The 27,590-nt window shown below is 41.0% G+C and overlaps 1 protein-coding gene across 2 annotated transcripts in view; it reads left to right on the forward strand.

Moving 5' to 3' along the window:
- The window catches only part of KDM1A (lysine demethylase 1A), a 28,570-nt gene extending 1,696 nt beyond the window's left edge, over positions 1–26,874 (forward strand). The window contains exons 2-20 of one of the 2 annotated variants that reach the window (XM_063419108.1): positions 1,595–1,760; positions 6,960–7,019; positions 10,738–10,871; positions 12,076–12,154; positions 13,030–13,122; positions 13,821–13,927; positions 15,231–15,312; positions 16,500–16,594; positions 17,427–17,569; positions 18,038–18,128; positions 18,817–18,951; positions 20,172–20,245; positions 20,918–21,029; positions 21,480–21,612; positions 22,331–22,518; positions 23,257–23,371; positions 24,477–24,604; positions 24,948–25,094; positions 26,066–26,874. In XM_063419108.1, coding sequence (XP_063275178.1) covers positions 1,595–1,760; positions 6,960–7,019; positions 10,738–10,871; positions 12,076–12,154; positions 13,030–13,122; positions 13,821–13,927; positions 15,231–15,312; positions 16,500–16,594; positions 17,427–17,569; positions 18,038–18,128; positions 18,817–18,951; positions 20,172–20,245; positions 20,918–21,029; positions 21,480–21,612; positions 22,331–22,518; positions 23,257–23,371; positions 24,477–24,604; positions 24,948–25,094; positions 26,066–26,251 — 2,268 coding nt within the window. In that variant the 3' untranslated portion in view covers positions 26,252–26,874. The remainder of the gene's footprint in view (positions 1–1,594; positions 1,761–6,959; positions 7,020–10,737; positions 10,872–12,075; positions 12,155–13,029; positions 13,123–13,820; positions 13,928–15,230; positions 15,313–16,499; positions 16,595–17,426; positions 17,570–18,037; positions 18,129–18,816; positions 18,952–20,171; positions 20,246–20,917; positions 21,030–21,479; positions 21,613–22,330; positions 22,519–23,256; positions 23,372–24,476; positions 24,605–24,947; positions 25,095–26,065) is intronic. The other variant, XM_063419109.1, reaches the window with a different exon arrangement.
- Positions 26,875–27,590: the final 716 nt, after the last annotated feature.

A 27,590-nucleotide genomic window follows, 5' to 3' on the forward strand; every position in this document is an offset into this window, starting at 1 on the left:
AATCCAAATGGGGTAGGTGTAGACTGGACGTAAGGAAGGCTTTTTTTACGGTGAGGGTGGTGAGGCCCTGGCACATGTTGCTCAGAGAAGCTGTGGCTGTCCCATCCCTGGAAGTGTTCATGGACACGTTGGACAGGGCTTGGAGCACCCTGGTCTAGTGAAAAGTGTCCCTGCCCATGTAGGGTGGATGGAATGAGAGGGGTTTACATGCCCCTTCCAGTCCAAACCATTCTTCAGAGGCAGCATTCCTTCTTTACAGTGCTCTGTTAACTAGCAGTAGTGAGTGCTCTGTGTGGTGATGTTTCTTTGCACAGGCATTGCCCATCTGTCCCCTTGAGCATGAGGTCACCTTCCCATGAATGTCCGTGGTGTGAGCTTAGTGTGGGAGAGTATCTGGTTAAAAATAAATCTAGGGAAAAGCTTAGGGTTTTTTATGGAACTTGATGGTTCTTTGAAAGTTGTGGAAGCTCAAAGGGAATGGGAGATTTTGAGGGGCCTTTGGACAGAAGCAGTTGTGTGTGGCTTCAAATAGCTGTGGTAATGTGTGGATGTGCTGAGGGGTCACCATCACTTGCTTCAGAGGAGGAGTTCACAGGAAGTCCTGGAGGTGCAACAGTGTGAAAAACTAAATGTGCTGGACATTGTGGAATGTAAATACTTAAAAGATAGCAGATCCTGGAGTATGTTAGTGTCTTAAAGAACCCAGGGTTTCCTGTGCACAGACTTCCCAAAGCTACTTTGAATTGTGCTTGACCTGTTGGATGTTGGAGGATCACTAGCTGCTTTCTTTTTATTTTTCCCATGGCTGCATATTGAGAAGTGCTTTTTGCCTTTCCAATCAGCAGGGAAATTCAAGAGCAGTGTACAGAACTTTCTTAGTTTGGATTAAAGCTTGGTTGACTAAGCAGTAGGAGATGCAGCCCTTCCAGGCTAGTTCCTGGGGTTTCTGTGTTCCTTCAAGTTGGAGTGAATCTTTTTGGCTGGTAATTTTATTTTCTTTTTTCTGGAGAACAGTAACAGAACAAGACATATATGACAATAAAGATTGAGGGGGATGAGGGGAAGGGATGTTTCTTGTGTTGAGCCACTAGTGTGGCCATTCTGGAGAGGAAGCAGCTGTGAGCTTCTGTACCAGGACAAGATGCCTGGGAAGCAGGAGAACATACAGGGCACAGGTGGGATTTCTGCAGGAAATCTTGTGTACACTTCTGCTCATTGTGATTTGTGGATGAAATTCAAGTTCAAACACATGGAGTGGACACAGAGGCTGCTTTTTATCCTTTGGCAGGGATGTGAAGGAAGGGAAGAACAGCAGAGAGGTTAAATGATAATATAACACATGAGCTGGGCTTGATGTGAGTAGAACGCTCCTACTATAGGGTGCTGAAGATTTTTTTTAGGTGGAGGCAAAAGCATTTGGAACTTGTTAAGCTTTGTTGCTTTTTATAGCGTGGTATCTGCAATAAGAGTCTGTGTGAGGTAACTCAAGCCTTTTCTTTAAAGTTTAAGCAATTTAGTTACTTGCAACATTAATGTTACTAGCCTGGCTTACAGGCATCTTCAGGCTGTTTATGGTCCATTGTGCTTTTCACAGGTCGAGTATAGAGAGATGGATGAGAGTCTTGCAAACTTGTCAGAAGATGAGTATTACTCTGAAGAAGAGAGAAATGCTAAAGCTGAGAAAGAGAAAAAACTGCCCCCACCACCTCCACCAGCTCCTGCAGAAGAAGAGAATGAAAGTGAGCCAGAGGAGCCATCTGGTGAGTAAAGAGAGACCTTCTCCTCTGAAACTAATTACCTGATTTGTTAACAGAAATTAGGTAGGGCCGGGTGTGGCATCATGAATCCCATGTCTGGTTTCAATCTGGTTTTGAATAAGTGTTCTACAGTGTTTTGTTTGCTGGCCCCATATGTGGAAGTAGGGGAGAAATGCAGAACAGCCTGATAAAGATGGGAATATGCATTAATATAATTCCATAGGAAGCCAAACTCTTGTGCTAGATTCTCATGATCCTTATTGACTTGTCTGTGGAAGCTTGTTGTCCAGAGCAGCCTCTCTGGCTCTCTGCTGCCACACCGGCTCCCGTAGGAACATTCACTTCTCCTCTGAGAGAAAAGAGATTGGGTTTATGGGGGGTTTGTTATGCAGAAGAGTAGATCCAAACTACTGTGATTCCTGTGGCTTTAAACTATGACTCTAACCTTAAGTTCTGGTTGGATACTGTTTGTTGAAATTTCAGTGCTTTCCTTATTAGCTTAGAGCATCACTTTACATTGAGGAGTTTTTTGGTCAGTCTTGCTCAGGAGGCAGCTTTTGATATTTGTGGTGGTGGAGTGCCCTATTCTTCACCTCCATGGTGTGATTTCCTGAGATAACGTGTATAATAGTTGGTGTTAGACAAGAACTGAAATACAGTGTTGAATCTTTGCAGGTTCACCACTGCTGTGAGTCACCGTTGGTTTTCAGTTATCCTGATTTTCTTTTTGGCTGGTAGGTTTGAGAACATAGGACTGATGTTAGCTTGGGGATACCTACCTTCAGTTACAAAACAAAAAAAAATTAAAAGCTGTGGGTGTGTTTTCTCTCTTACAATTTGCCGTTGTAACCTCTCCTTGTGGCAGCTCTTGGCTCCTGCCTTGGTAGCTCATGCTTGACTGAAATACTTGCAGTGATAAAAATCCTGCCCCCCAATTGTAGCTGATGTAGCAGAAATGGAATTTTAATAGGTGTAATTAAGCAAGTATTTTAAGCTTACTATTTAATTTTGCTTAGACATGGTATTTAATCCTTGAGACCTAATATCAATGCACTTTATTTCTCTCAGATTCCATTTTGTGCCTCTAAGAATGATTGTTGAAATCAGTTTGAGGCATAATCAGGTTCTGTCCCATGAAGGAAGAAACATGGAAGGTCAGCAGTGATGAGCCATGCTGTTCTGGACTCACAACAGCCTGTTAGTTATTTTGCAAGCACTGTATTTAGCCATCTAAATACAATTAATTTTCAAACAGGCTCTATCAAGCTGCTAGAAGTTATTAAATTTCAGGTCATCATATCATTTCTCTGTTCCTAGAATCTGTGAATATGCATGAAGCAATGAAGTAGAAAGAAGACAGATTTCAACTGTCATTCCATACATAGCTAGTCTCGCTGTAATTTTAAAGGTTTCTGAGACTATATATGTTTGTGGATCTCTCTATTTTTTGTCTTTATTAATATAGGTGTCAAGAACATCAGGTCATCTTATATTGGCTGTTAAAAGTGCATTGAAACTTCTAATTCAGCCACCCTTTAGAAGGAGGAGGCAGCATGGAGTCTGCTGTGTATAAAAGCAGTGTTTATAATTGAGGTTTTCTCTCTCTCTGTCATTTGAAGGAAAAATTGAAGTGTTCAGTAAGAAATATTAAATTGGACAGTAATACTAGAATAGGATTGCATACTAAAATTCTAGGAATATTTTTGTTAGCCTGGGTATTACTGTTAATTTATTCTTATTGCAGAATTTAAAAAAATCATTTCTGTTTTTAAAGCCTATAAAATGCAGGTAATGCAGTAGAGGCATAAAGTTGTCACATTACAGCTTTTGAGCTGAAAAGCCTGATTGTGCAACTTAAAATGTCCTGGTGCAAGTATCTGGTGTTTGATTAGCCTGTCCCACAGAGGGTCACGGTGAGGGGATTATTTCAGTGTCACACTACAGGTGACAGCCCCTGGTCTTCCCTGAGCAGGTTCCATTCATGTGTTCAGCTGTGGGGAATTGAGGTGTTTTGGCTGTTACAGGCTGGATTTGCAAGGTATCCTGCATGCTATTGCAGAGCAGTTTAAAAGGTGTGGCAGTGTTTCATGGTTAAGATCATTTCCTTAGAGTATCTCTTCTCTTTTTACTTGAGGAATATTGTCTAATAGCAAAAAGCTTCCAAACTCCCTTTCAGCACTGACTGATGACATTTGTGTTCTTGTTTCCCTTTTGGAATCAAGGAGCTTGCTGCTTTTGTTGGCTTTTTTGTTTTGTTTTTTTTATTCTCTAAGAATCTTTGTTTTGTTTTTTCCTCACCGAATTGGATTTTTATTTTTAGAGCTACAGAAGATTTTCTTTACTAGCTCTTGGCCTTTTAGTGTTGTCAGTATTCTTAATTTGTGGTAATCCTATATTTTTAGGTGCTGTTTTCCAAGGAACTGAATATGATCAAGATTAAGATCAAGGGAATGGTCAAACTTAGTGGTGCTTTGTCTCTTTATTTTATCTGACTTGACTGTTTTCCTAAATAAATCCGGTACTCTGTGATACTCAATAAGCAGCCATTCTTAATTTTGAAACAGTGGATAATTACATGAAGCGGATTCCTTTGTGGACCTTCTTCCTCACTGCTCTTCAGTTCATGATCTGTTACTCTGTTGCCTTGAGACTTTGGGCAGATCCTGCTCTCCATGCTCTGTGAGCTGCAGCAGTTTGATGTTAGCAGGGATCAGCAGTTTGCTTGCTGCTAGTTCCTTTAGCTGGAACCTTTCTTGCAGGGAGGGAGAGGCAATCTTCACTGGCAGGTCTTGTTTCCACACTTCTCTGCTCACACTGAGTAGCATTTAGTAGCATTTAGAGTTGTGTCCAAGCAATCAGTAATAGTGATGAGAAGAGGAAAATTCTGATTTCCTTCTGTAAGTAAGCCAAGAGTAATTTTTCCCCTCTGCTCATTGTCAGTGTTCATTCAGGGATTGTGAATGCCACAGACTGAAGTCAGAAATTATTTAATTTCTTAATTTATGGAAGGCACAGGTGAAACTCTTATTGCAAATTAATGGGCTATGCTTGACTGTAAATATTCATATTTCAATTGTGTTAGTCTCTCCCAGAATGGAAGCAAGTCTTGAAATGTTCCTTGCAAAATAAACTTGCAGTGTAGCTCAAGTAAAGAATTATATCTTGCTGTTGCAGACATGTTTATTCACAGAATCTTAACTTGAGTCTTGTGAAGCCTGGCAAAATAAAATTTATCACAGTCTCTATGTGAATTTTTTTTATTTCCCTACTGGCAGACTGATTTTATACAAGTACTAATTATGGCTCCTCTGCTGTACTGAGGGAAAATGTTTGTCTTGTTTCAGTTCCTATTTTATCTGTAGATGTTTAATGTTGTGACATTCCAGATTAACCCAGTTTAGCACAGTATGGAAACATTTGTTTAACTTTCTGTGTCTTGCTTTAGGGTTTAAATCTGCAGTTCAGGTGAAATTCTTCTCAGTCAGTGTGTCCCCTAAGAGCCTTAAATTACCTTCTGGCCAAGTTGTCCACCTAGACTCTAAAGAATATTAACAATTGTGTGTTTAATCTCAGGTTACCTTGCTCTTACCTGTGTGGAGATGACACCTGAGCAGTTGTGCCCTAGGAAGTGGCTGCTCCATTGCAGGGACTGTTGCAGTTGTGCCCTAGGAAGTGGCTGCTCCATTGCAGTGACTGTTGCAGTTGTGCCCTAGGAAGTGGCTGCTCCATTGCAGGGACTGTTGCAGTTATGCCCTAGGAAGTGGCTGCTCCATTGCAGGGACTGTTGCAGTTGTGCTGTAGGAAGTGGCTGCTCCATTGCAGTTGTGCTCTAGGAAGTGGCTGCTCCATTGCAGGGACTGTTGCAGTTGTGCTGTAGGAAGTGGCTGCTCCATTGCAGGGACTGTTGCAGTTGTGCTGTAGGAAGTGGCTGCTCCATTGCAGTTGTGCTCTAGGAAGTGGCTGCTCCATTGCAGGGACTGTTGCAGTTGTGCTGTAGGAAGTGGCTGCTCCATTGCAGTGGCTGTTGCAGTTGTGCTGTAGGAAGTGGCTGCTCCATTGCAGTTGTGCTGTAGGAAGTGGCTGCTCCATTGCAGTGACTGTTGCAGTTGTGCTCTAGGAAGTGGCTGCTCCATTGCAGTTGTGCTCTAGGAAGTGGCTGCTCCATTGCAGGGACTGTTGCAGCGTGTTCAGTGCCTGTTGGTTTGGGTTTGCTGCCTGTTGCAGGGTGTGGCTTGCAGGAGCCCTGGTACAGCAGGAGCAGCTGAGCAGCTCTGGGCCGTGTGTGGGCTGTGCTGTGTCCCTGAGCTGTGCAGCTGATGGCACTTGAGGCAGTGTGTGATGGTGGAAGGGAATTGCTCAGGAGCTCAGCTCAGGGCTGGTGTCCCCTGTGCAGTGAGCAGTGTGTGGGGTGTGCAGGGGCGTTGTTCCTGCAGGCACTGCAGCCGTACTCTTCTCTCTTCTCAACGTGCTCTGTTCCTGCTTGTGTTGCAGTCCTGTTTAGGACTTAGGTGCAGGCTAAGGTAATTCTGAGACTCCTTCAGATCTTTCAGATGAGTGCTTAGCCTTTCCTCATGTTTCCACTGCTGGGAATGTTGAAAGACTGATGTCTTTCAGTGCTGGGTGTTGATCACATCACTGATGTGATGTATTTGGCTTCAAAGACAGTCTTAATGTGTTGGAAGTCTGGTGGTGTATCAAGGGTACTGAAGCCAAAGAAAGTGGTCTGAGCCCTTGAAGAATTGTTCTAGCATAAAGCTGAAAGAAAGGGTTTATTGGAAAAAAAAATAGGGTGTCCTGAACCTAAAAGGCTTTTCAAAATGCTTTAAACTATCTCCTTGGGATATGGGGAGACTTGGGAGCACCAAAGGCAAGATTATCAAATTCTTAGGGATTGAGATCCATAGTATCTAATGGTATCCATCTGCCAGATCATAAGTATTTAGCCACCAGGAATGCTGCATATGGTGTACTTCTTTATTTCCCATAAAATCTGATGTAAAGCGTTCCAGTAACCTGGATAACACTTTAGAACATAATTTTTTGGTGCCCTGAACCTAGGTTCCAGAAGATGGGATTCTCAGAAAACGGGTTTAGTTAGTTGGTGAAATTTTAATACCTAAAACGCCAACTGCCGGGCCTTTATGTCCAGTATGGTTTAACTTATGGAGTAAGGTCCCTGAGTTCTCCTCTTTCCTTCCACAGGGCAAGCAGGAGGACTTCAAGACGACAGTTCTGGAGGGTATGGAGACGGCCAAGCATCAGGTGAGGGTGGCGTTTGATGCTTGCCACTGAGTAGCAGGAGCCGCCAGGTTAGGGATTGATGCTTGCAAGTGCGCATGGGTGTGGTTGTCCCTGATTTAGCCAGAGGTGCAGGAGTTGTGTCCCCACCTTTTCCAAAGGGGTGCTCAGAGTTCAGTTGAGGTCTGTAACAACTGTGGAAAAGGGCAGTAGCTAACGTGTGTGGAAATGCCTCAGGCCGATCTCTCATCCCTCCACTCCTCTCCATGTTCAGAGGAGTCTAAGTGTACAGAAGGCTGTTTCTTGCCTAGCCAGTTTGTACCACCTAGCTTGACACAGAGAGCTTTAGAACAGTACACCCTTTTTTCTAATCTTCTGAAGAAACACGGAGTACCTTTTTGCTCCTCTCTTTTTGTCTTTTGGAAGGGTTTCTGTTTGTCCTGTGTGCCAGCACTTAGCCCAGGAGGTGCCTGCTGGGCAGATTCATAGTCTGCTGCTCACTGGACTGGATTGGGAATTGCATTCCCCATTTGGCCTTGGTGCTGCTGCTGGCAGTACTCACTCACTGCTTCATTCACAGGATTGGTGTCTTTATTCTTGAGTACTTGGAGTGCTACTTAAAATCTTCCTCCAACTCTGCTGCTTTTGCTCTCACTTCAGGATTAGGGTTTTAAACAAAAGTCAAAGGCTCCAGAACCTGTTCTGTACCTCTGAGTTGCTCTTTTTGAAACAAATAGAACTTCAAGATACTCATCTAAGAGAGCGAGCATCCTTTGCTGTTGTAAGTAGGGGAGCCAGACACTATTATGGATGTTACCACTTGCATGGAACTGCTGGCTATTATGGCTCGTGGGCTTAAGGATGCATTGCCTGTTTCATTTTTAGGTAGACATTGGCTGATTGGAAATTCTGCATATTTTGCATTTTGTATTATGTGCTGAGAGTATGCTCTAACAACTGTCCAATTCGACAGCCAAAATCCTTTCATTCAGTGTGTTCATCTGCAAATGTTTTAGTAAGCCTTTAAATGAGCAGCATTCCTCAGGGTTTGTTCTGTGGGGAAGAAACTCAATACTCAAAAGTTCAGCCAATTATTTGCTAGTGCTGAATGTCAGGAAATGAGCAAGTGTGTGTGCACAAATGTGTGTGAAGAGCAGCTGATAATCCAGTCTAGGCAGAACCTTCTCAAGGAGAAACATGTAGTTTTGAGCTGGTAATCCCTGTAATGTGTGGCTTTCATGAAATACGAGCAGTAAGGGTGTGAAATGGGATTTAGTCATCCTGAAATCCAAATCCATTTAGATTTGAGCTGTGTAATTGCAGAAGTCTGTTCAAGGACACTTAGTTCTTATAAGATCTTCCAGTGGTTGGCCAAATAAAAATACTATCTTTGCTGTTAATAGCTATGCTTTTTCTAAATTCTTGTATGGAACATGCTTGTGGGTTGCTTTATTAGCTTTTTTTTTTTCTGAATACCTGTGCTCATCTGGAGCTACTCTGTTGTTCTAGTTTTAAAGTTTGGGTATTGCCATGAAATATATATGGCCTTAAAAGCCTTAAAAGCCCCCCCAAGTCAACCCACCTTGGGAGTTCTTTTCAAAACTGTTAGCAGCACCATGTTCTCTGGCTGCTCAGTCTGAAGAAATAAATCCCAAAGCTTTTCAAGAAATTGCCTTAAATGCACACATCTGAGAGCTTGCTGGTGGTTGATGACTAAATGGCTTTTCAGCAGGTACCTGGAGAAATCCACTGACAGCACAAACCTGTAAGAGTAAGTCAGGTTCAGCATTTCAGCTCTTTAACTGGCCATCCTCTGAAAATTGTACTGCTGAGCTTTCTGCTAGCACTTGAGGATCCAGAACTTTAATTAAGATGGTTAGCATTAGTAAAGTATCAGAGAATTTGTAACTGGTTTGGTTTCCATGCCCAGTTTTACAGAATTCCTGCTTGAGCACGTGCATCCCTACGCAGATGTTGGCACCCTTGGGCCAGTGTTAGATGGAGGGACAGCAGAAGGGCTGGGGAATGGTTGTTCCTGGAGAAACTGAAGTCCTAGTAGAGCTTTGTTTCTATTCTATTTCTATTCTATTAAATTTTTATGAATATTAGTGCAGGAAACATTGTGGGTGTGTCAGCTTCTCCAGTGATTAATTTTATTTTACTTGGAATGCTCTGTAAATTCTGTTACAAATTTCTACTTGTAAAATTTGTGTAAATGATTACAGACAGTTTCCTTTACCTTGAGTCATCACGTGGATCTTTTGATTTTTGCTTGTGAATGAATTTTTGGTTGAAAGGGTTTTTTTGGTTGGTTGGGTTTTTTGTTGTTTGGTTTGGGGGTTTTGGGGTTTTTTTCTTGTTGTAGGTTTTTTTGTTTGGTAGGTTTTTGTGTGTGGTTGTTTTTGGTTGGTTTGTTTTGGGGGTTTTGGGTTGAGGTGGGGTTTTTTTTTCAATTTCACTATCATTTCCTTCCTTGATTTTTTTTCCCGGCACCTTTGGGAAATAAAAATGCTTGGAGGTTAAAGGGGTGTGTGGTGGCACCAGAATTAAAAGCAGGGAACTCCTCTCCCTGGTACAGTGACATGTACTGCTGTACATGAACTTCAAACTCTTAAACAGTTGTCTTGGTTAGTGTAACATACTGCAAGCTTATATTTACTTACCTATTTATTGTAATCTTTGAGCAATTCCAGTTTCAGCAAGTGATCTTAATCATACTGTGTTACTTGTGGGGAGGTTTTGCCCCTGAGATGTCTTTCTAGATTGAATGCCTTCTCCTCTGTCCTGATTGAAGTCAGGGAGATTCATATTTTTCTTACATGAAATTGGGAGATTTCTATTTTTCTTGCTGCATTTCACATCTCAGTACTTAGTTTTCCCTATTGTGCCTGCAGGATTTGCTTTCTGCACTCGTGCTGGAGCACTTGATGCAGCTGTGTCTTAGTTTGTCACTTTTTCTAAAGTACAGCATAACAGAGACTGAGGAGAGCAGGGTACAGAAATGCAGTTAATCCCTGCCAGTGTGGGAATTGGTAGAAGTGCAGGTTCCTGTATGGGTGAAGGCTTTCCATGGAGCAAACCTCTCCTGTGTGGGTTCAGCATCAGTCTTTTACATATGGAGCATTTCAAAAGAAAAGTAGCAAATCTGTTGTTTGTAGGGAGCACAGGAAATGCATAAGTGTGATTGTATTTCATTGCACTGCCTGCTGTAAATATATCAAATACACAAAATGAGAGTTTAAGGTGGGTTCCTCTAGCTGGAGAAGGTCAGATCAAATTAAACTTTGAGAAGCAGGTGAGAGGGGATGGTAGATGCTCTGCTTGTACATTACAGATATTTTGGCTTTGAACAGGTACTAAAACAGTCTTCCAGTTCTGTTAGAAACTGGAAACCACACAAGTTAAGGATAGCATCTAAAATAGATATTTTATTGTTTTATTGTTAATACATATATTTGTGTGTGTGTATGGATATGTGCCCCCACTCCATTTATTTGTTTTTTGGAGGGTTTTGTTTGCTTGTTTGTTTTATCTCCCCTGAGTGTAGATTTTTCCTTACCTCTAGATACCTGTAATTCAAAAAACTGGTGACTTGGAAACCTGCAGAACTAAATAAAAGGACTAAATGAAAGCATCCCATGAAATTGGCCACAATATCATCTCTGGAACTGTCTGAATGCCCTGGCTAGGAGGGGCAGTGTTCCTTTGCAGTGCCTGTACACTACTTGTCTTTTTATTGTAGGTGTGGAGGGTGCAGCTTTCCAGAGCAGACTCCCACACGACCGTATGACCTCCCAAGAGGCTGCCTGCTTCCCTGACATCATCAGCGGGCCTCAGCAGACTCAGAAGGTGTTTCTGTACATCAGGAACCGCACCGTAAGTTTGTTGTACAAGTATGGGTGAGAAAAGGATTGGAGAGTTGTGTACCTTGCTAGGAGTTTTTAGCAGTTTTACCACGTTGATGGAAGTTTTGGGGTTGAGACAGTGGGGTTTCATTTCTGGCATCTTGTCATGCCCTTAAGTTGTTAAGAAATGTGCTGTCCACTTCTTGATCAAAGCAGCATAAAGAATCTGGAGTGTATTTACAACATCCAAAACAAGGATTGAGGCTTTCTCCTGCATTTTGAAAAGAGTATTTTGGAAAACTGAAGTTATGTTAGAAAAATTACAGTAGGAAAACAAGAAATATTTTGAAAATTGCTGTGTTACCACAGTTAAGAGACAAAACACCTTATGCACCTCTCATTTTTCTCACAGATTAAAGATGATCAAGAAATATCATGGGGTATTGACCATGGTAACACCCAGTGCTTAATAACTTAAAGAAGTTATTTAAAATTTATGTGTGGTGGACATCTTCATGCTAAGAGCATGACTTCTGCTATTCCTGTAAAATCTTCCTCTAACTCAAATTGTAACTTCTGGGAAGTCATGAGATTCGTAAGAACAGGCCAGAGCATGCCAGAGAGTCTGGAAAACAATTTGCACTAAATGAATACTGAGTAATTGTTTCACAAATGTAAAATGGTTGCTGCCTCTGTGCTGCAAAGTAGGAGTTCTGTTGGGAAAACAGTTCTATTGAACTGAATTGACCTACTAACATTATAGACAATTCTTCCTGCTCAATTTTTGAACTGTAAATGTCCTGTAAATATGCTTTTTTGTGTATATGTGACCAGTGTAGTCCATGGTTTTGTCTTTTAGTGGTGAGGATGGATTGGATCATTAAATGTTGGAGATAAATAAATCTTATAATGTGATAAGTGCTGCTGTAGCTTTTATGAAAACATAAAATCTGATGCCAAAAAGACAGTGCTGGCTGCCGTTGCCATCTGTGCACATCTTTGTGCTCCCTTGGTGTGTTTCCACTTATTTGAAATGATATGAGAATTTCAAACAGACTGTATTGCCCCTTAAGGAGCACTAGAGGGTGAAGTTCAGTGTGGCTTGGGTACTTCTGCCAAAGTTTAATTCCTTAGGAGGTTTCATTTCCTGGCAGTATTTGGTAGCAAACACACGTCTGGAAATCACCTCTTTTGTACCGTTTGGTATAATGGTTGTATTGTTTGTTTAAACACAGCTGCAGCTCTGGTTGGATAACCCAAAGATTCAGCTGACATTTGAAGCAACTATCCAACAATTAGAAGCACCCTATAATAGTAAGTCAAGTTTTTCATTCCCAAAATCTTCCTGTTGTGTCATTGCTGCTTTGTTTCACTTTTGTTTGAGGAAAAGCTGCTTGAGATGCTCCAGTCCTTTGTTAATGGTCATGTACAAACTGGGATTTTGCATTATATTTATGGTTCAGATTTTGTAGAGTTCATTGTCTGCTAAAAAATATCACAGGATTCATAACAGCTGCTAAAAAGATTGATTGTTACAGTAAGGTTAATTATTGTGCAGCTTTTAAGGTTTGCTACAGCTTCTTAGTGGTTTTCAGCTGTAAAACATTATTAATCTTGTGGGTTTGGGGAGGATTTATTAAGATTTAAACAGATTGGGTGTGATGCAAGGAGGCAGTAAAAGAGTGAGGAGTTACTGCTTGCAAATGGAGACATCCCACACTTCTCAGACAAGATCCCAATAAACTCGATAAAGGTGAAGGGTAGCCATAAAAAAAATCAAGAAAATAGTGCTGAAATGAATGCAAATATTTTCCAAAAAGGATTGCAAAATAGTGAATTATTGTGCTTTTAAAAATAAAAATGAGAATTCAGTGCTGCAGTAAGTATTGGTGTAATACCAGCAAATCACATCATTGTGATCTTGGGATTTTGCAGTCAGTTTGAGAAAAGGTGTTGTTCTGCACGAGATTAAAAGAAGCACCTAATGTCCTGTACAGCTTTTCAGGCAGGATTCAAACTGCAGCACAGCAAAGGTATTTTAGGTATTTTCCAGAAAAGCAGCCTCAGGCCTCCTCGGGAAGATGAGTGTGTCACTAGGGCAGGATGTGATTGCTGCTGTGAATGTGCCCTCAGTTCATCTGTGCTGCTGAACATCCAGAATAATTCTGAAACTTCACCCATTCTTTTAGGTGACACAGTGCTCGTTCACAGGGTTCACAGCTACCTGGAGCGTCATGGCCTCATTAACTTTGGGATCTACAAAAGAGTGAAGCCCCTTCCAAGTAAGGAACTTGAACATTGTTTCTATTTAAAGTTTTGTTTTATTGTTCCATGATTTTTTAGGACAGTTTTTTGAGTGCTCTTTTTAAGAATTGCAGTGCTAAGAAAATAAAAAATGGCTGGAAAGCCATCTGGTTATTGATGTTAATGTTTTTTATTTTGGCATAGAGAAGCCATGTGTTTATGTAAATCACTTTGAGAGGAAAAGAATCTTGGCATATCTTCTGTAGATAGTTCAATGACTGTCACTTTTTAATGAGTTATCTTGGTGCCTCATTTAAAGTCAAACACAATATTGTACTTAGATCTGTTACAGGCTTATGTGATTCTTGAATTTTGCAAGTGAATATGCCTGCCCTTTTAAAGTTTTATTCTTCTGGGGCAGAAAGAAATAAAACAATGATACTTTATCCCCAGTAATTAATATGAATTGCTTTCTTCTTCAGGCAGTTGTCTGGGAGCATTTTTCTCCTGTTTTCTTCCTTGTTCCAGATGTACTGCTAGTGTATTTTCCTTGTACCTGTCACAGAATTACTTCATCTTTCTTTTTGTTTAAAGAGTTTGTTCTGTCAAAACTACTCATGAGAAAAAAGCTGCTTTTTGTTCTTGGTATCTCTTACACACAATTTTTACATGACTGTTTGCTGTTTAGTACTGCACATATAAAGGAGTGCTGTAGCTGACTTTTCTCTTTCTTTAGCCAAGAAGACAGGAAAGGTGATCATTATTGGTTCTGGAGTCTCTGGGTTGGCAGCAGCTCGCCAGTTGCAGAGTTTTGGAATGGATGTCACAGTTCTGGAAGCCAGAGTATGAATTTTTGTGCTATTTTACTTCCATATGCCAACTTAACCAGTTAACCCTGTTGAGAACTAGAACAGGGCTGTGTCCCAGCAGCGAGCCCAGGGTGGGTCAGGAGGAATTGCTGATACTGAACCTGTCTCACAAGGAACTGAGTGGGTCTGTTCTTGTTCTGATGCTTTCTGAGAGCTGGGCTGGATAGTCAGGTGCTAATGTGTGCTTACACCAGGAACAGCTTTAGAACAACTTTCTTTCATGATTAGAAATGGGATTTTTGTCAGAATTACTTTCTTTCATGATTAGAAATCGGATTTTCATCAGAGAGCAGAATGCTCGACTGAAGGGAAGACCAAACAGAATTTCAAGAGTGTATTATTAAGAGTTTGTTAAACTGTGGGAGAGGGCAGGAAAAGCACTAGAAGTGGTACCTGTGTATTGATGGTCTACAAAGTTACAAATATATGAAAAATAAACAAATAGCTAGAAATCCTTAGGCATCAGAGGGAGGAGGAAATCTAGTACAGAACTAAATTTGTGTATGGTGAAGGGATTGGCTTTGGAATCACAGTGGATCCTGTCACAACAGGTAAAAGAATTATAAAAGAAAGGCCTCATAAAATCAGGCCTGCTCTGCTAAGTGCCAAACTTAGCCTGTCACTCCTTCCAAGTAATTTGCAAGTTCCCATGTAAAAACAATCTTGGTATGAAAACTCATTAGCACAACAACCTGTTCTTGGGTTGAAAAATTGGGTTGAAAAGTGCATCTGTGTAAACAATAAGATCTGTTCCATAAGAACCCATAAAGGAAAAAATGTAAACAACTCTGAATCTTAGCACATACACAGAAATCACCTTCTGACCCATTAATGAAGTAGTAAGAAAAGTACCAGCCAAGAGGTGTTGCACAGGAGGTCGGTGAAAATTGTATAAAATAAGTTATGTGAATGAAGAATTGGCTTTTCCCACATGAAAATAATGGAGTCTCAGCTAACTTATTACAGTAGATCCTACTGTAGAAATTGTGAAATCTGCCCAAGATTAGGCATTAGGCATCATTTTTCCATTTCTTTCCATTTTTTTTCTTTTCTTCTCCTTTTTAAAATGCTACTTAAGCATTTCATTCCTTAACTTAAGTAAATTAATTATGACTGAGTTGATTTGCAGAGGTTTTTGGAAAAGTGTACGTTCTGTTTATTGAACCTTCAGTTGAGAGAATACTTGCACCGTGTTCTGTAGATGTTTCAGTGATTGTATTTCAGTGAGATGTCTTACTGAATGTAACTGGAAATTTAACATCTTGTGCTTTTAACAGGACCGAGTAGGAGGCAGAGTTGCCACCTTTCGCAAAGGGAATTACGTTGCTGATCTTGGAGCAATGGTGGTGACAGGACTTGGTGAGTTTTTCAAAATCAAAAGGACCAGGGAGGAAAACTGGGGGGCAGGATGCTGTAAATGTGAAACCTTAATGCCATTTTCTTTCATGGCCAAAATAATTGGGTGTTTTTAACTCTTAAAAAAGTGTGTGTTCTCTTTTAGCCTTTTTGGCAGTTTTCATAAATAGCAAGGGTGTACAATGGGAGAGACCCTAAAAGAGACAGGATGTATTCTTTCAATTTATATGGGAAAACAAGGGCATGGGGAAATGGAGATCCATTCTAAAGAGAAAGCCTTTCTTCAGAGTTTAAACTGCAAAAGTACTTTCTCCATGTGATATCAAAAATAGTTGTAAAAATAATGGCAAACAAGCCAAACTTCTTCCTATTTATTACTGTTTTATGGGATGGCATCAGTTATTGATGTAGTTACTTTGCTAAGAAGATGGGCAAGTGGTTAGTGTGGAATATCCTTCAGCAATGTAATGAAATGATAAAATACTGTAAGACTTATAATAAACCCCCATTTTTACTGATGGCCTAAATTTGGTGTCTGTCTCATGATTAGTCTTACCAAATTGCACACAGAAACTGGTTCCAGACAAAGAACTGAACTTGCACAGTCATGGCAAAACAAATTTCAGTTTGCCTATTGAAAAACTGTAATATTTTTATGTTTAATTCATAGAATCATGGAATCTTAAGGGTTGGAAGGGACCTTAAAGATCATCTAGCCCCAGTCACCCTTGCCATGCACAGGGACACCTTCCACTAGACCAGATTCAGCCTGGCCCTGAACACTGCCAGGGCTGGGGCATCTAAAACTTCCTTGAGCAACCTGTTCCAGTATCTCACCACCCTCACAGGGAAGGACTTCTTCCTGATAATCCAGCCTGAATTTCCCCTCATTCAGTCTGTACCCATTACCCTCTGTCATGTCAGGGTTTCTGATATCTCTTTCTGGTGAGGAGTCTCTGATTTCCCTGTAGGACCCTTTCAGATACTGGCAGTGGGTATTTGGTGGGCAGGCTGTTTTCCATGTCCTCCGTGCAGGAATCACTGTGAAGTGCAGACCTTTGGCACTATTGCACTAGGTCACTGGAATGCATTCACTGGATTTGGTGTTTAGTCTCTGAAATTGCCTTAACTGTGGTGTTTTTATTTAATTTTACAAGAGTCTCTGTTAACTTTATAAATTCTTTTTTCAGGAGGAAATCCCATGGCTGTGGTCAGCAAACAAGTAAATATGGAATTGGCAAAGATCAAACAAAAATGTCCACTTTATGAAGCAAATGGACAAGCTGTAAGTCTGACACTGTTTCCATGAGCCTTTTAAAAAAGAAGTAATATCTCAAGTATGTTTGTTACCAAGAGATTGATCTAGCACGAGATGGCTTCCAGAGAGAGGGAAGAAGCAAAGTGTGTGTCCCTTTTTAGGCACTTTATTAATATTGTAGCATACCTGCACATATCCTTCTAAAACCTGCTCTTTCCACAAGAGTTTTTACCTTTGCATTTCAGAGGGTTTGTGGAAGCCAAGTTCTCTCACCTTTGTTTAACCCGTGCACGGTTTTACAGATGTGAGGTTTGCTCTTTCCAGCACTTGAGCTCTCATCATGTAACAGGTATTTCCACCCTGGCAGCACTCACTGTTTACCTGAGTATCATCAGTACAGATAAATCCCACCATTGCCACGTGTCCTGCAGTGTTTCCACCATCACCCTGGAAAAGCTGCATTGGTCCTTTTTACTCACAGTGACCATTCCAGAAGATAAATTACTGTCTGTCTGCTTCACTGAGCTATGCCAAGCCTTCTAAAGCCTTGTGGTTGTGTAGAGCCATCCTACCATCAGAGTCTTTTGGCAAGCTTTGAACACAGCCTCCCTTCCAGTGAGGAAATCTGATGAGCCCATAAGGCAGTTTGGTTTTCTCTTGCAGGAGAAGTCTGCTGTCTTCGGGTTTGACAGCTCCTCTTGTGCCCATCCTGGCAAAGTGTGACATTGTGTTGTACAGACCTTGCTTCTGACCATTTGACAGAGCTGAGGGTATTAAAATCATTTCTCCAAGAGCTGTTCTCAGCAACTGTATTATTTATGAATGGCTTAGGAACAATGCTTGTTCTTTTGTCTCCTAGGTTCCCAAAGAGAAAGATGAAATGGTGGAGCAAGAATTCAATCGTCTGCTGGAAGCCACGTCCTATCTCAGCCATCAGCTGGATTTTAATGTTCTCAATAACAAGCCTGTCTCCCTCGGGCAGGCTCTGGAGGTTGTCATACAGTGAGTGACTTCTCTCCTTTTTGTAGACTTTCCTCTTTTGTGGATGAATTTCCAAAAGATACTTGAAACAATTATGGAGCTCCTAGATGTAAACATTACCCTCGTAAAAAACCTGCTTGATCTCACAGAAGGTTAAAGGAGAAAACCTCTCTTCTTGAAGGTTTCCTGAAAACCATTGCTGCACTCACTCAGAGTGATTGGAGCCCATACAGTGCACTAACACTGAAAGTAATGGTAATTGCAATGGCCCTTCATAGCAGAGGGTAACTTCACCCTCACATTTTAGCTGGTCATGTATCCCTTATTCACAGAAATTGGATTAATTTTCCAATTGCCATACAAGTATTTACTAAAATATCCTGTGACATGTGATTTTATAGTGTTCCACTAATTAGATTGTGATAATAAGTTTTCTCATTAATGCAAGGATTTTATGTTGAGCTGACTCTCACTTCTCACCTTTTCCAGATTGCAGGAGAAGCATGTGAAGGATGAGCAGATTGAGCACTGGAAAAAAATTGTGAAAACACAGGAGGAATTGAAGGATCTTCTGAACAAGGTCAGATGATGACATTCAGAGCAAGGTGATAAGCATTGTGTTCCTCAGAAAGTGGCAAAATGTACAAAAATAGCCAAAGAAAAATATCAGAAAGTTGTTATTAATGCTGTTCTTAAAATATCTCTTTGTTTAAGACCTACTTAGAAGCACTGTTAGGACAAAGGTGTCTCCTGCTTGAGGAGGAGAAAAATTGATTAGGCAGAAAACCACAAAACAGAATATGGGAAAAGAAAAGAAGAGGACACATGATAAACAATGATGTTTGACAGCTTCCTTTAGAGATGCTGATACTGACTGGGGGGCTATGTAAAAATGTTTACTGTCCTAACTACACATCTGATTTGTAGTACAGAAATAGTGGTTTAGGACTACTTGCATTGTTTTTGCTCGTGGTAAATAATATCTTCACTTTTCTGTGGAAGTTTCTCAATTTAAAAATGCTTGTGGACTGCTCTCAAATTACGTTCAAGATAGTAAGAAATCAGTGATGTTGGGTTTCAGCCATGTTCTTTAGGGTTGCTGGTATTTACTGTGGCTTCTTGGAGGTAGAACTGCATATCCAAGTGATACCTGCAAAAGCAGGAAATCTTCCATAGAATGCCATAATTTGAGGTGAATATCCAGTTTCCACAGTTCGTCTTTTTCCCCCCTTTCTTTCTTTCATCCTTTTCTTGCTCTGTCTTCAAAGATGGTGAATTTGAAGGAGAAGATTAAAGAACTCCATCAGCAGTATAAGGAAGCCTCAGAAGTGAAGCCCCCTCGGGATATTACAGCAGAGTTCCTTGTGAAGAGCAAGCACAGAGACCTGACTGCCCTGTGCAAGGTGAAGGATCACATACACACAGTGTGTCACTCTGTCTGCTCAGCACTTCAGCAGCCAAATATAAAATTCAGCAGATAAAATTAACCAATATAAATGTTTCCACATCTCCTGCTATGATCCAGTGCTTTCAGGAGAATGTGATTGATAGTAACTAACTCTGGGTTGTAACACTGAGAGGTCTGCAGTGAGCACCTTTAGCTGGGGAATACTAAAGCTCAGTTTTAGGGAAGTCTGTGCTGGCTCATGTCAGACACCATGTAATGTTTTGAGGATGAATTTTCATATCAGATTTGGTCTTTAATACAGCTGGATTTCACAGTAGTCTGGAAATAAAATCTGCATTTGAAGAGAGATACCTTTTCTCTAACATAAAAAAAGATGTTCTCTTGACTGAAAGACTTCTTTCTATCCAAAGATTATCATGTACAGAGCTCTGTCTTGACAAGTGGAGTTACTTCTCCTCTCTGGGAGTATCTTGATGTAGAGATGTGCCTTAAAAAGGAAACTGTAAAAACTGTTCTATCTGTGCTAACCCAGGTTAGGTAGAACTAAGGAGCATTTTTCAGCTACTTGCTGAAGAGAGGATATATATATATTTTTATTTGGAAGCTCTGGGTGTGTTTGTATGTGTATAAACATAACTAATGTCTCTTTTATTTTGTCACCAGTGAACAGCTCTGTGCTCCTGTTGGTTTTATTGGACACTCCAAATTATTGTGCTTTGAAGGAAGATGGCTGTTGATATTATACCTAGTTTTACTTAGAGTTTTTAAAACCAGGAAGAAGCTTTCATTAGATCATATCTTTGTTTTTATGTATGATTAATTCTGCTTTGGAAATCACCATGTTCAATATTAGCTATAAATTTTTAAGAGAGAGAATAGAAGAAATACTTTGTGGAATATAAAGCTCAGAACCACAGGAATTAAAATATCAGGAGTGTAATGCACCCTCATGTTCTTCAGTTCTGAGTGTTTAAATTCCTGAAATATCACCAGTCTCTTCTGCAGTGTGACACAGAGCTCTGTATGTACAAAGAGCAGAAAAGCAAAATATGCTGGATTAAATGCTGAAAAAAAATAACAAACTTGATTTAGCTTCCATGAAGTGATTCTTTGTAGTGATTTCTCTTGAGACTAGGTCCAGTGTGATGTTACATGATGTCTTCAAGTCCTTTTACATGTAAACTGGTTTTTAATGTTAGCTTTTAATCTTAATAGGAGTATGATGAATTGGCAGAAACACAAGGAAAGCTGGAAGAGAAATTACAAGAACTTGAAGCCAATCCACCAAGGTAAAGATACAAACTAAAAGGATAAATGCTTTAAAAAGCAGTTCTTTTACTACCTTTTCCCTGAGTTTCAAAAATGCTGTGGTGTGCTTTAATTATGGGAAATCAATGAGTTACAAAGGTTATAGACCCAAATTTTGAGTTCCCTCAGCTTTAGAACTCACCTTCCCCATTTTTAGAGAGGACTCAAATAGAAAAGGTGGTTTTGAGCTAGGGTGATTCTGTAGAAATCCTGGCAGTAATCAGTGCCTGATCTCAAAGGGCATTTGAGGTTTTAAATAGATGTCAGTAATGATAGCATACACTCCTACTTATATGGGCAGAATGTTATTATTCTCTGCAATTTTACTAGGGTTTTTTTGTTATTGTCCTTATGCTTGCTACTTAAGCCATTATTTATATAATCTTTTTTATTTCTGAGGTGTTTAGCTTCCCTTTGAGTATTTTACATGAACTCTGCTTTAAAAACCTGAATTTGCTGGGTTTTGATACTCAGCTTTCACGAGAGAGGTCTGGATATTTGAAACAGAATCTGTGGGGTTTTTTTTAATGTTTTTATTTCTGGACTAAGGAGAGACTCAGAAATGACTTGTGAAGAAATCTTCAGAAGAAATGCATTTACAGTCTCCTGTTCTAACAAACTAAATGTCTTTGTGATGTATTGTTTTTTTCTAGTGATGTTTATTTGTCTTCAAGAGACAGGCAAATACTTGACTGGCATTTTGCAAACTTAGAATTTGCTAATGCTACTCCCCTTTCTACACTTTCACTGAAGCACTGGGACCAGGTAGGTAATCAGCACTCAGCAACTCACTAAAAACTTGAACTGTGTTTATTTCATTCCCATGAAAGTTTGTCCATGTTCAGAGCTTCTGACTGTTAAGTGTGTCTGCTTTTGTGCAGGTACTGAATTCTTATGTGATTATTATTTGATGATGAAATTCCAGACAGCTTTTTGTTAGTGCCAAAACAATCTCTAACAGTCCTGTCTGCTGAAAGTTTCCATACTTACTACTTGGTGAATAATCAGAATCTCACATTTATTTGACTCTTTAAAAAAAGCTTCTGAAATATTTTTGATTATTATTTTTGATTATTATTTTTGATTATTATTTTTGATTATTATTTTTGATTATTATTTTTTGATTATTATTTTTGATTATTATTTTTTGATTATTTCCTATTGATTTAGGGGACTTCATTATGAATGCATGATTTTTGTGCCCTTTCCTTCTAGGATGATGACTTTGAATTCACAGGCAGTCACTTGACTGTGAGGAATGGATACTCCTGCGTGCCAGTGGCCTTGGCAGAAGGGTTGGATATCAAATTAAACACGGCCGTTCGACAGGTTCGCTACACAGCATCAGGTACTGGAACCCCCAGGGAACTGCTCTGAGGGAGTGTGAGCACACAGAGGAGATCTCAGTGCTTCTGGAAGTAGGAGTGAGGACTGATAGTGTGAAATCCCTCCCATTACATGTCTGGGGTTAGATAAACAGCCACGTTTCTTGCTAGAGGTTTATTAATCTTGAATGGTTTTTTGATTATTTCTGTGACTCATTTGACACAGTCTTTCTCAGTTGTATTTACTGATTGTTCACATTTATTCTCTTATTTATTGATTTCATTGATTGAAGCATTTGCAGTAAGAGGTCTGAGACTGCTTAAGGCTTGGTGCCACAGGACCTGCTATGAGAAGTATAAATGAATGCAGTGGAAGGAATGTGTCTTTTTGTTGTTCTTCAAAACATTGGGCTTGGGAAACTTTCAGCTAGGAGAGCAATGTAATAAGAGGCTCACTCTCTACTTGTGTTTATTTATGGATATATTTAAATAATATTTACTGACCTGGATGAACCTTTAGACTTGCCTCAGTAAGGCCATTTTCAGAAGCTACCTTAATTGTGTTTCCTGGAATAGAGCTAAATGGCCAGTAACAACTTGCCTACAAGTTAAATACTATTAGTGTAAAGCTTGTCTCCATAAACAAAATACTTTCTGATGTAATTATGGTAATCTCTTTAATTTTTAATCCAATGCTCTTGCCTCATTGCCTGTTAAACTGTTTTCCCCTCCCTTTTGCAGGCTGTGAGGTGATAGCTGTGAACACCCGCTCCACGAGCCAGACCTTCATCTACAAGTGCGACGCGGTGCTGTGCACGCTGCCCCTGGGGGTGCTGAAGCAGCAGCCCCCAGCAGTGCAGTTCGTGCCCCCTCTCCCCGAGTGGAAAACCTCCGCAGTGCAGCGCATGGGCTTTGGCAACCTCAACAAGGTGCAGTCCCTGGGGGCTGCACAGGCCAGGCCTGGCACAGAGGGGATCTGAAATGTGCCTGGGATCTGTCTGGTGGGGGAGTGTTGCTATGAATTTTCCTGGTTTGCTGAGCGTTCATATTAAAGGAGAAACGTGCAGTTTCTCACGCTGGTGAATTGTAAACACAAGACCATGTTTTGTAAATACTGGCAATGTTATGAATTCTTTCTCCAAGGCAAGGGGAGGTTAAATGACAGCCTCCTAGACCAATGTGACAGGAGAGGTGGCGATACCCTTCTCCAATCCATGGTCACCTTGACACAGATATATAATGGAAAAATAAACTAAGGGCAGGGTCTTCTGCCCTGCTGCTGTTGATGCACCCAGATCTGTGTCCCCAGTCTGTTTTCCTGGTTGGGCCTCCACGGTGATAGGGGAGAGGAAGAATGCCTTTTCCACTGCTGTTTTGCTAGGGTTTGATGGTGAAAATTGTCTATTTCCCACACAGGCTTAAAAGAATGAAATTGCAGGAGTAGATCTGGTGGAACTTGTTCACCAGAAAATTGGTGAACACTGAGAGCCCTCTAACCTGTGGGAAGGCAGTTGTAGGCATACACCTACACTATATATATATATGTACTATATATTCACCAAATTTCCTTTTCATTATCTGTCCAATGATAAACATCAATAGTGTAATTGTCTTTATTTTTCTTTTCCCCTGCACTCCTCCCAACTGTCGATACTCTCTCTTTGTAGGTTGTGTTGTGTTTTGATCGTGTCTTCTGGGATCCCAGTGTCAATTTGTTTGGCCATGTTGGGAGCACTACTGCAAGCAGAGGAGAACTTTTCCTCTTTTGGAACCTCTACAAAGGTAGCTGTGGTGCATGGCTGCTTTTGCCAGTGTCTTACTTGTATAGTTTCAGATATAGAAAAAAAACAGGTTTTAAAATGCTGTTGCTGTTCAGATATGGGTGTGATAAGAAGAAAGTATCTTTAGGAAGACAAATGGAAGCAGAGAACAGCACTGATTGCAGACATTCTGCAGTAGATCAGGGCAGCACTTAGGTAAGTGTGAGTTTACTAAAGCTGTTCTCCAGGCTGTGCCTGTTACATTGCATTCCTGCTGCAGCAGGACTTTGCCATCAGCAGTTTTGGTTTATCTGTAGCTGCCACAGTAGATTGTCAGGAGATCCCTGCAGTGAGTGTACTGGTTTTGTTACTGCCATTGACCAGCCTAAAAGCAAAGGTGTAAATAAGGAGCATCATTAAATAAGTTACTTGTTTTGCAGATGACCAGTGGGTTTTCTTCCATTCTGTCAAAAGCAGGCCAGGTTTCTCTGTTAACTGGAAAAAATTACTGTGCAAGGGAAGTGGCTTTCTAGGCTATAGAATTATTAAAACGTTTGTGAAGATTTTACTGGAGGAATACAAGCACTGAGCCTTGGATAGCAAGGCTGTTCATGTGGCTTTATGATGGCTTATACAGTTAACAAGTAGGGTTGTGGTTTTGATTTACATGGAAAGATCATGTCATGTACAAATTAGCTTCACATGCTAAATTCTAAGCCTTCTCTTGAAGATAGAACAGGTAGAAATGAAACAGAAATGCAGTAAAATGCAGTTGAAGCACAAGTCAGCTGAAATCAAAAACAACAATTGCCATTTCTCATGGATAGTTGGGTAGCAGTTAATGCAGTTAGACTGTGAAACACTGAAACATCATTCCTGATGTTTTTATTTACTTTTTAATACATCAGTTCTCTTGATAATTCTAAATAATACTGGGGCATATATAAATTAATTTTCTTTTTTTTACATTGACATGATAGTGGAAAAATTAGGATTAAATTTGTTGGATTTGTTTAGTCTCTAACCTTGTGGCTTAACTGCAGATCCATGTCTATCCATGTCCAACTGATCAAAATGTTCAGTTTCAATAATTCAATTGGGTTTTTTTCTCTCCTCTGCCCCCACAGCACCGATTTTGTTGGCCTTGGTAGCAGGAGAAGCAGCAGGGATCATGGAGAATATCAGTGACGATGTCATTGTTGGTCGGTGCCTTGCCATTCTCAAAGGCATCTTTGGCAGCAGTGCCGTGCCCCAGGTCAGTGCAGGGCTGAGGGCAGGGAGGGGGGGTTGTCACATTGATAATTGGATGAAAAACAGAGGAAACAGTGCACACACAGCAGGCACGTGCAGCCATAAATGTCTGAGTTCCAGCTGAGGATCTACACACAACAGGGTCTGGTATGTTGGAAAGTCTTAAGGAATTGCCAGCAAAGATTTACCTCAGTGTGTGTTACCATAGAATATAATGGTGGAGCTCCAGCACTGACGTCAGCCCAAGGACTTTGTCCCTGGCATTGTTGCAATTTGCATTGTTTGGATTTGTCACAAACTGGAGGATTTGCACTTTCTCAACTGCTGAAGCTCCTGTCTTGTGTCAGCCCAAGGAGACCGTGGTGTCCCGCTGGCGTGCCGACCCCTGGGCCCGGGGCTCCTACTCCTACGTGGCTGCTGGCTCCTCTGGAAATGACTACGACCTGATGGCTCAGCCCATCACCCCAGGGCCAGCCATCCCAGGTGCTCCACAGGTGAGAAATGTCCCCATTATTTTTAGAAAAACCTCCAAGCAGATTTTTCAGAGCAATTTGCATACCTATCTAAACACAGTTTAGATGACTTTAGTTAACTTGCATCCTATGATGAATGATTAAAATCTGTAAAATAATTAATTTTTTTCAGGCGCGAATTCTGTCATCACAGGTTTGGTGTCATTTTTTTGCTAAAAAAAAGAGCATTTTTATTCAGAAAGCCAGTTTGGTAATGCTTGAATGCTTGTTTAATATTATGCCTGTGTTTCATACTCCATATTTTTATTGTCCATCACTATATTTAAGTGAGTAGTGATTTGAAAGAGGGTGAAGGCCAGAGTGAGAAGAATAGGGATCAAAAGCTCTCTTCCAAATGGGGGTCCAGTACAATGAAGGCAGGAATCATCTCCAGATCATGTTGAGGGAATTAAGTTTGAAAGCAACAGCCACTCTTGAAAGCAGTGCCAGGAAAGGCTTTGGCTTTGAGTCCTTGTTCTAATGATACAAGTCATTAATACACACAGCTATGAATAAAATGTTACCCTGCAGAATGTAATATATGAGCATTTATTTTTCTCCCACTTTTTATGATTCTGTGGCTAGTTAAGGTCTCAGTTTAAAGAGAAACTGCTGATTTAAGTGAATTGTTGAAGTCTTTGTTTGCTTACTGTGCTAGAATTCATGTTCCAGGATTAGAAAGTATTCTTCCTAAACACATTTGACAATTTGGCTGTAGAGTTACAGTTACAGCTGGGACAGAGCTCTGGCTCTGCAAACATTGCTTATCAAACAGAGCTTTATTTTCTTGGTGATTGGTACACAGCTTAAAATAGCTTCAATATAGCCTATCTTACATGCACACTAATGGAGATTATGCTGGGATTAGAAGACTTCTAACATTCTTAAAGCTTTATTTGGTGCAGAATCTGAAATAAACATGAGCAAACCCCTGTGTTATTGTGTGCCCACAGCCCATCCCTCGGCTGTTCTTCGCGGGCGAGCACACGATCCGCAACTACCCTGCCACGGTGCACGGCGCGCTGCTGAGCGGGCTGCGCGAGGCCGGCCGCATCGCTGACCAGTTCCTGGGGGCCATGTACACCCTGCCCCGGCAGCCCACGCCCGGCGTGCCCCCCCAGCAGGCTGCCAGCATGTGAGGGAGCTCCGGGAGGCGCCACGGAGGAGCACCGAGCCCGCAGCGCTGCCAGCCGGGAGATACCGGGATAGTTTGTAGCGGTGTCTGTGAGAGGAGCCCGAGTCACTGCAGAGCCGTGTGTGAGAATGGCCTCACAGCTGCCAGAGCTTTACAGAATCTGGGAGCGATTGGAAAGGGTCGGTGTGAACAGAATCCTGTACTGCAAAGCTGGTCAGGGACTTGGACTCTGCAGATGCTTCTTGGAAAGTCAAAATAGCTGGAGGGTTTTTTAGGGTGTTTGGGGTTTTTTTCTACTTATGTGTGTATTTAAAATTTGGTGATTGCCTAAGGGCCTCTAGAAGCTGGTTGCTACAAATAGTAGCTTAGTGTAGAATGTATGTAAATTTCTTTGTGGGGTTTTTTTTATGACTTTGTTTTGAAGAGTAATATTTTTGACCAATTCTATTCCTGTCTGGCTTTCGAAAATTTGGGACAACTGTTTGCCTACCAGTAGCAGCAAATCACCCCCCTCCAAAATGGTCCATTAGCTGCTACACCATCTGCATCCTGCTGTAGAGTAACCTGGTAGCACTGAGTATGCCAAGCATACTGTTTTATTAAATGCTTCCAACAAAAGCAAAGGTACTGAGCCGTGTTCAGTGTCCTGAGGTGAACTCTGTGTGGTGCTGGTGCTGCTGACCACGTGCTGCAGTGCATGAAACCACTGAATGCTGGTGTGTTAAACATCCCCAGGGAGATGGAAACCATCATCCCAGGACAGGCACCTGATTCCAGAATGCCAATGCTTGTCCTTTAGCCTTAACAGGGACCAGGAGAACAGGCAATGCTGGTTGGGATGAGAGGAATGATAGCACATCCCCAGGCTGCAAATCCCTGCTTTGGAGCTGCAGTCTGATGTAGGGACATCAGTAAAATGCCTTTTTATGGTTCTGTCTTTCTGTCTGGAAACATCCACTGCTCTTAGAACCCCTCACGTAGCATAGGCCTGCCCTGACAGACACCTGTATTCTCAGTTATAACCACCTATTTTGGGGTTAGCTGTAATTTGTCTCTGCCTTCTCTGTGGCCTTTCTTTGAGAAAGGGTCCATGTGCCACAAGTGGTGGGAATGCATTCCAAGAAACCAGCAGAGGGGGTGGCAGGAAGCTTCAGCAGAAGCAGGATGGTGGTTGGAGTCAATATTTGGACTGGATTCAGATTTATTATTTGTCTCAATTTTGTAAGCCTCTGCTACAAGAACTTGAAAACAATTGTGTATGTTCATCTGTGCAGCTGCTGAAAGCATGGAAGTGAGTCTGGGTTTCAGAGCCTTGGATTGAAAGCATGTTAGTGAAGAGAACA

This window comes from Prinia subflava, chromosome 24 (assembly GCF_021018805.1).
Source record: "Prinia subflava isolate CZ2003 ecotype Zambia chromosome 24, Cam_Psub_1.2, whole genome shotgun sequence".
Lineage (NCBI taxonomy): Eukaryota > Metazoa > Chordata > Aves > Passeriformes > Cisticolidae > Prinia > Prinia subflava.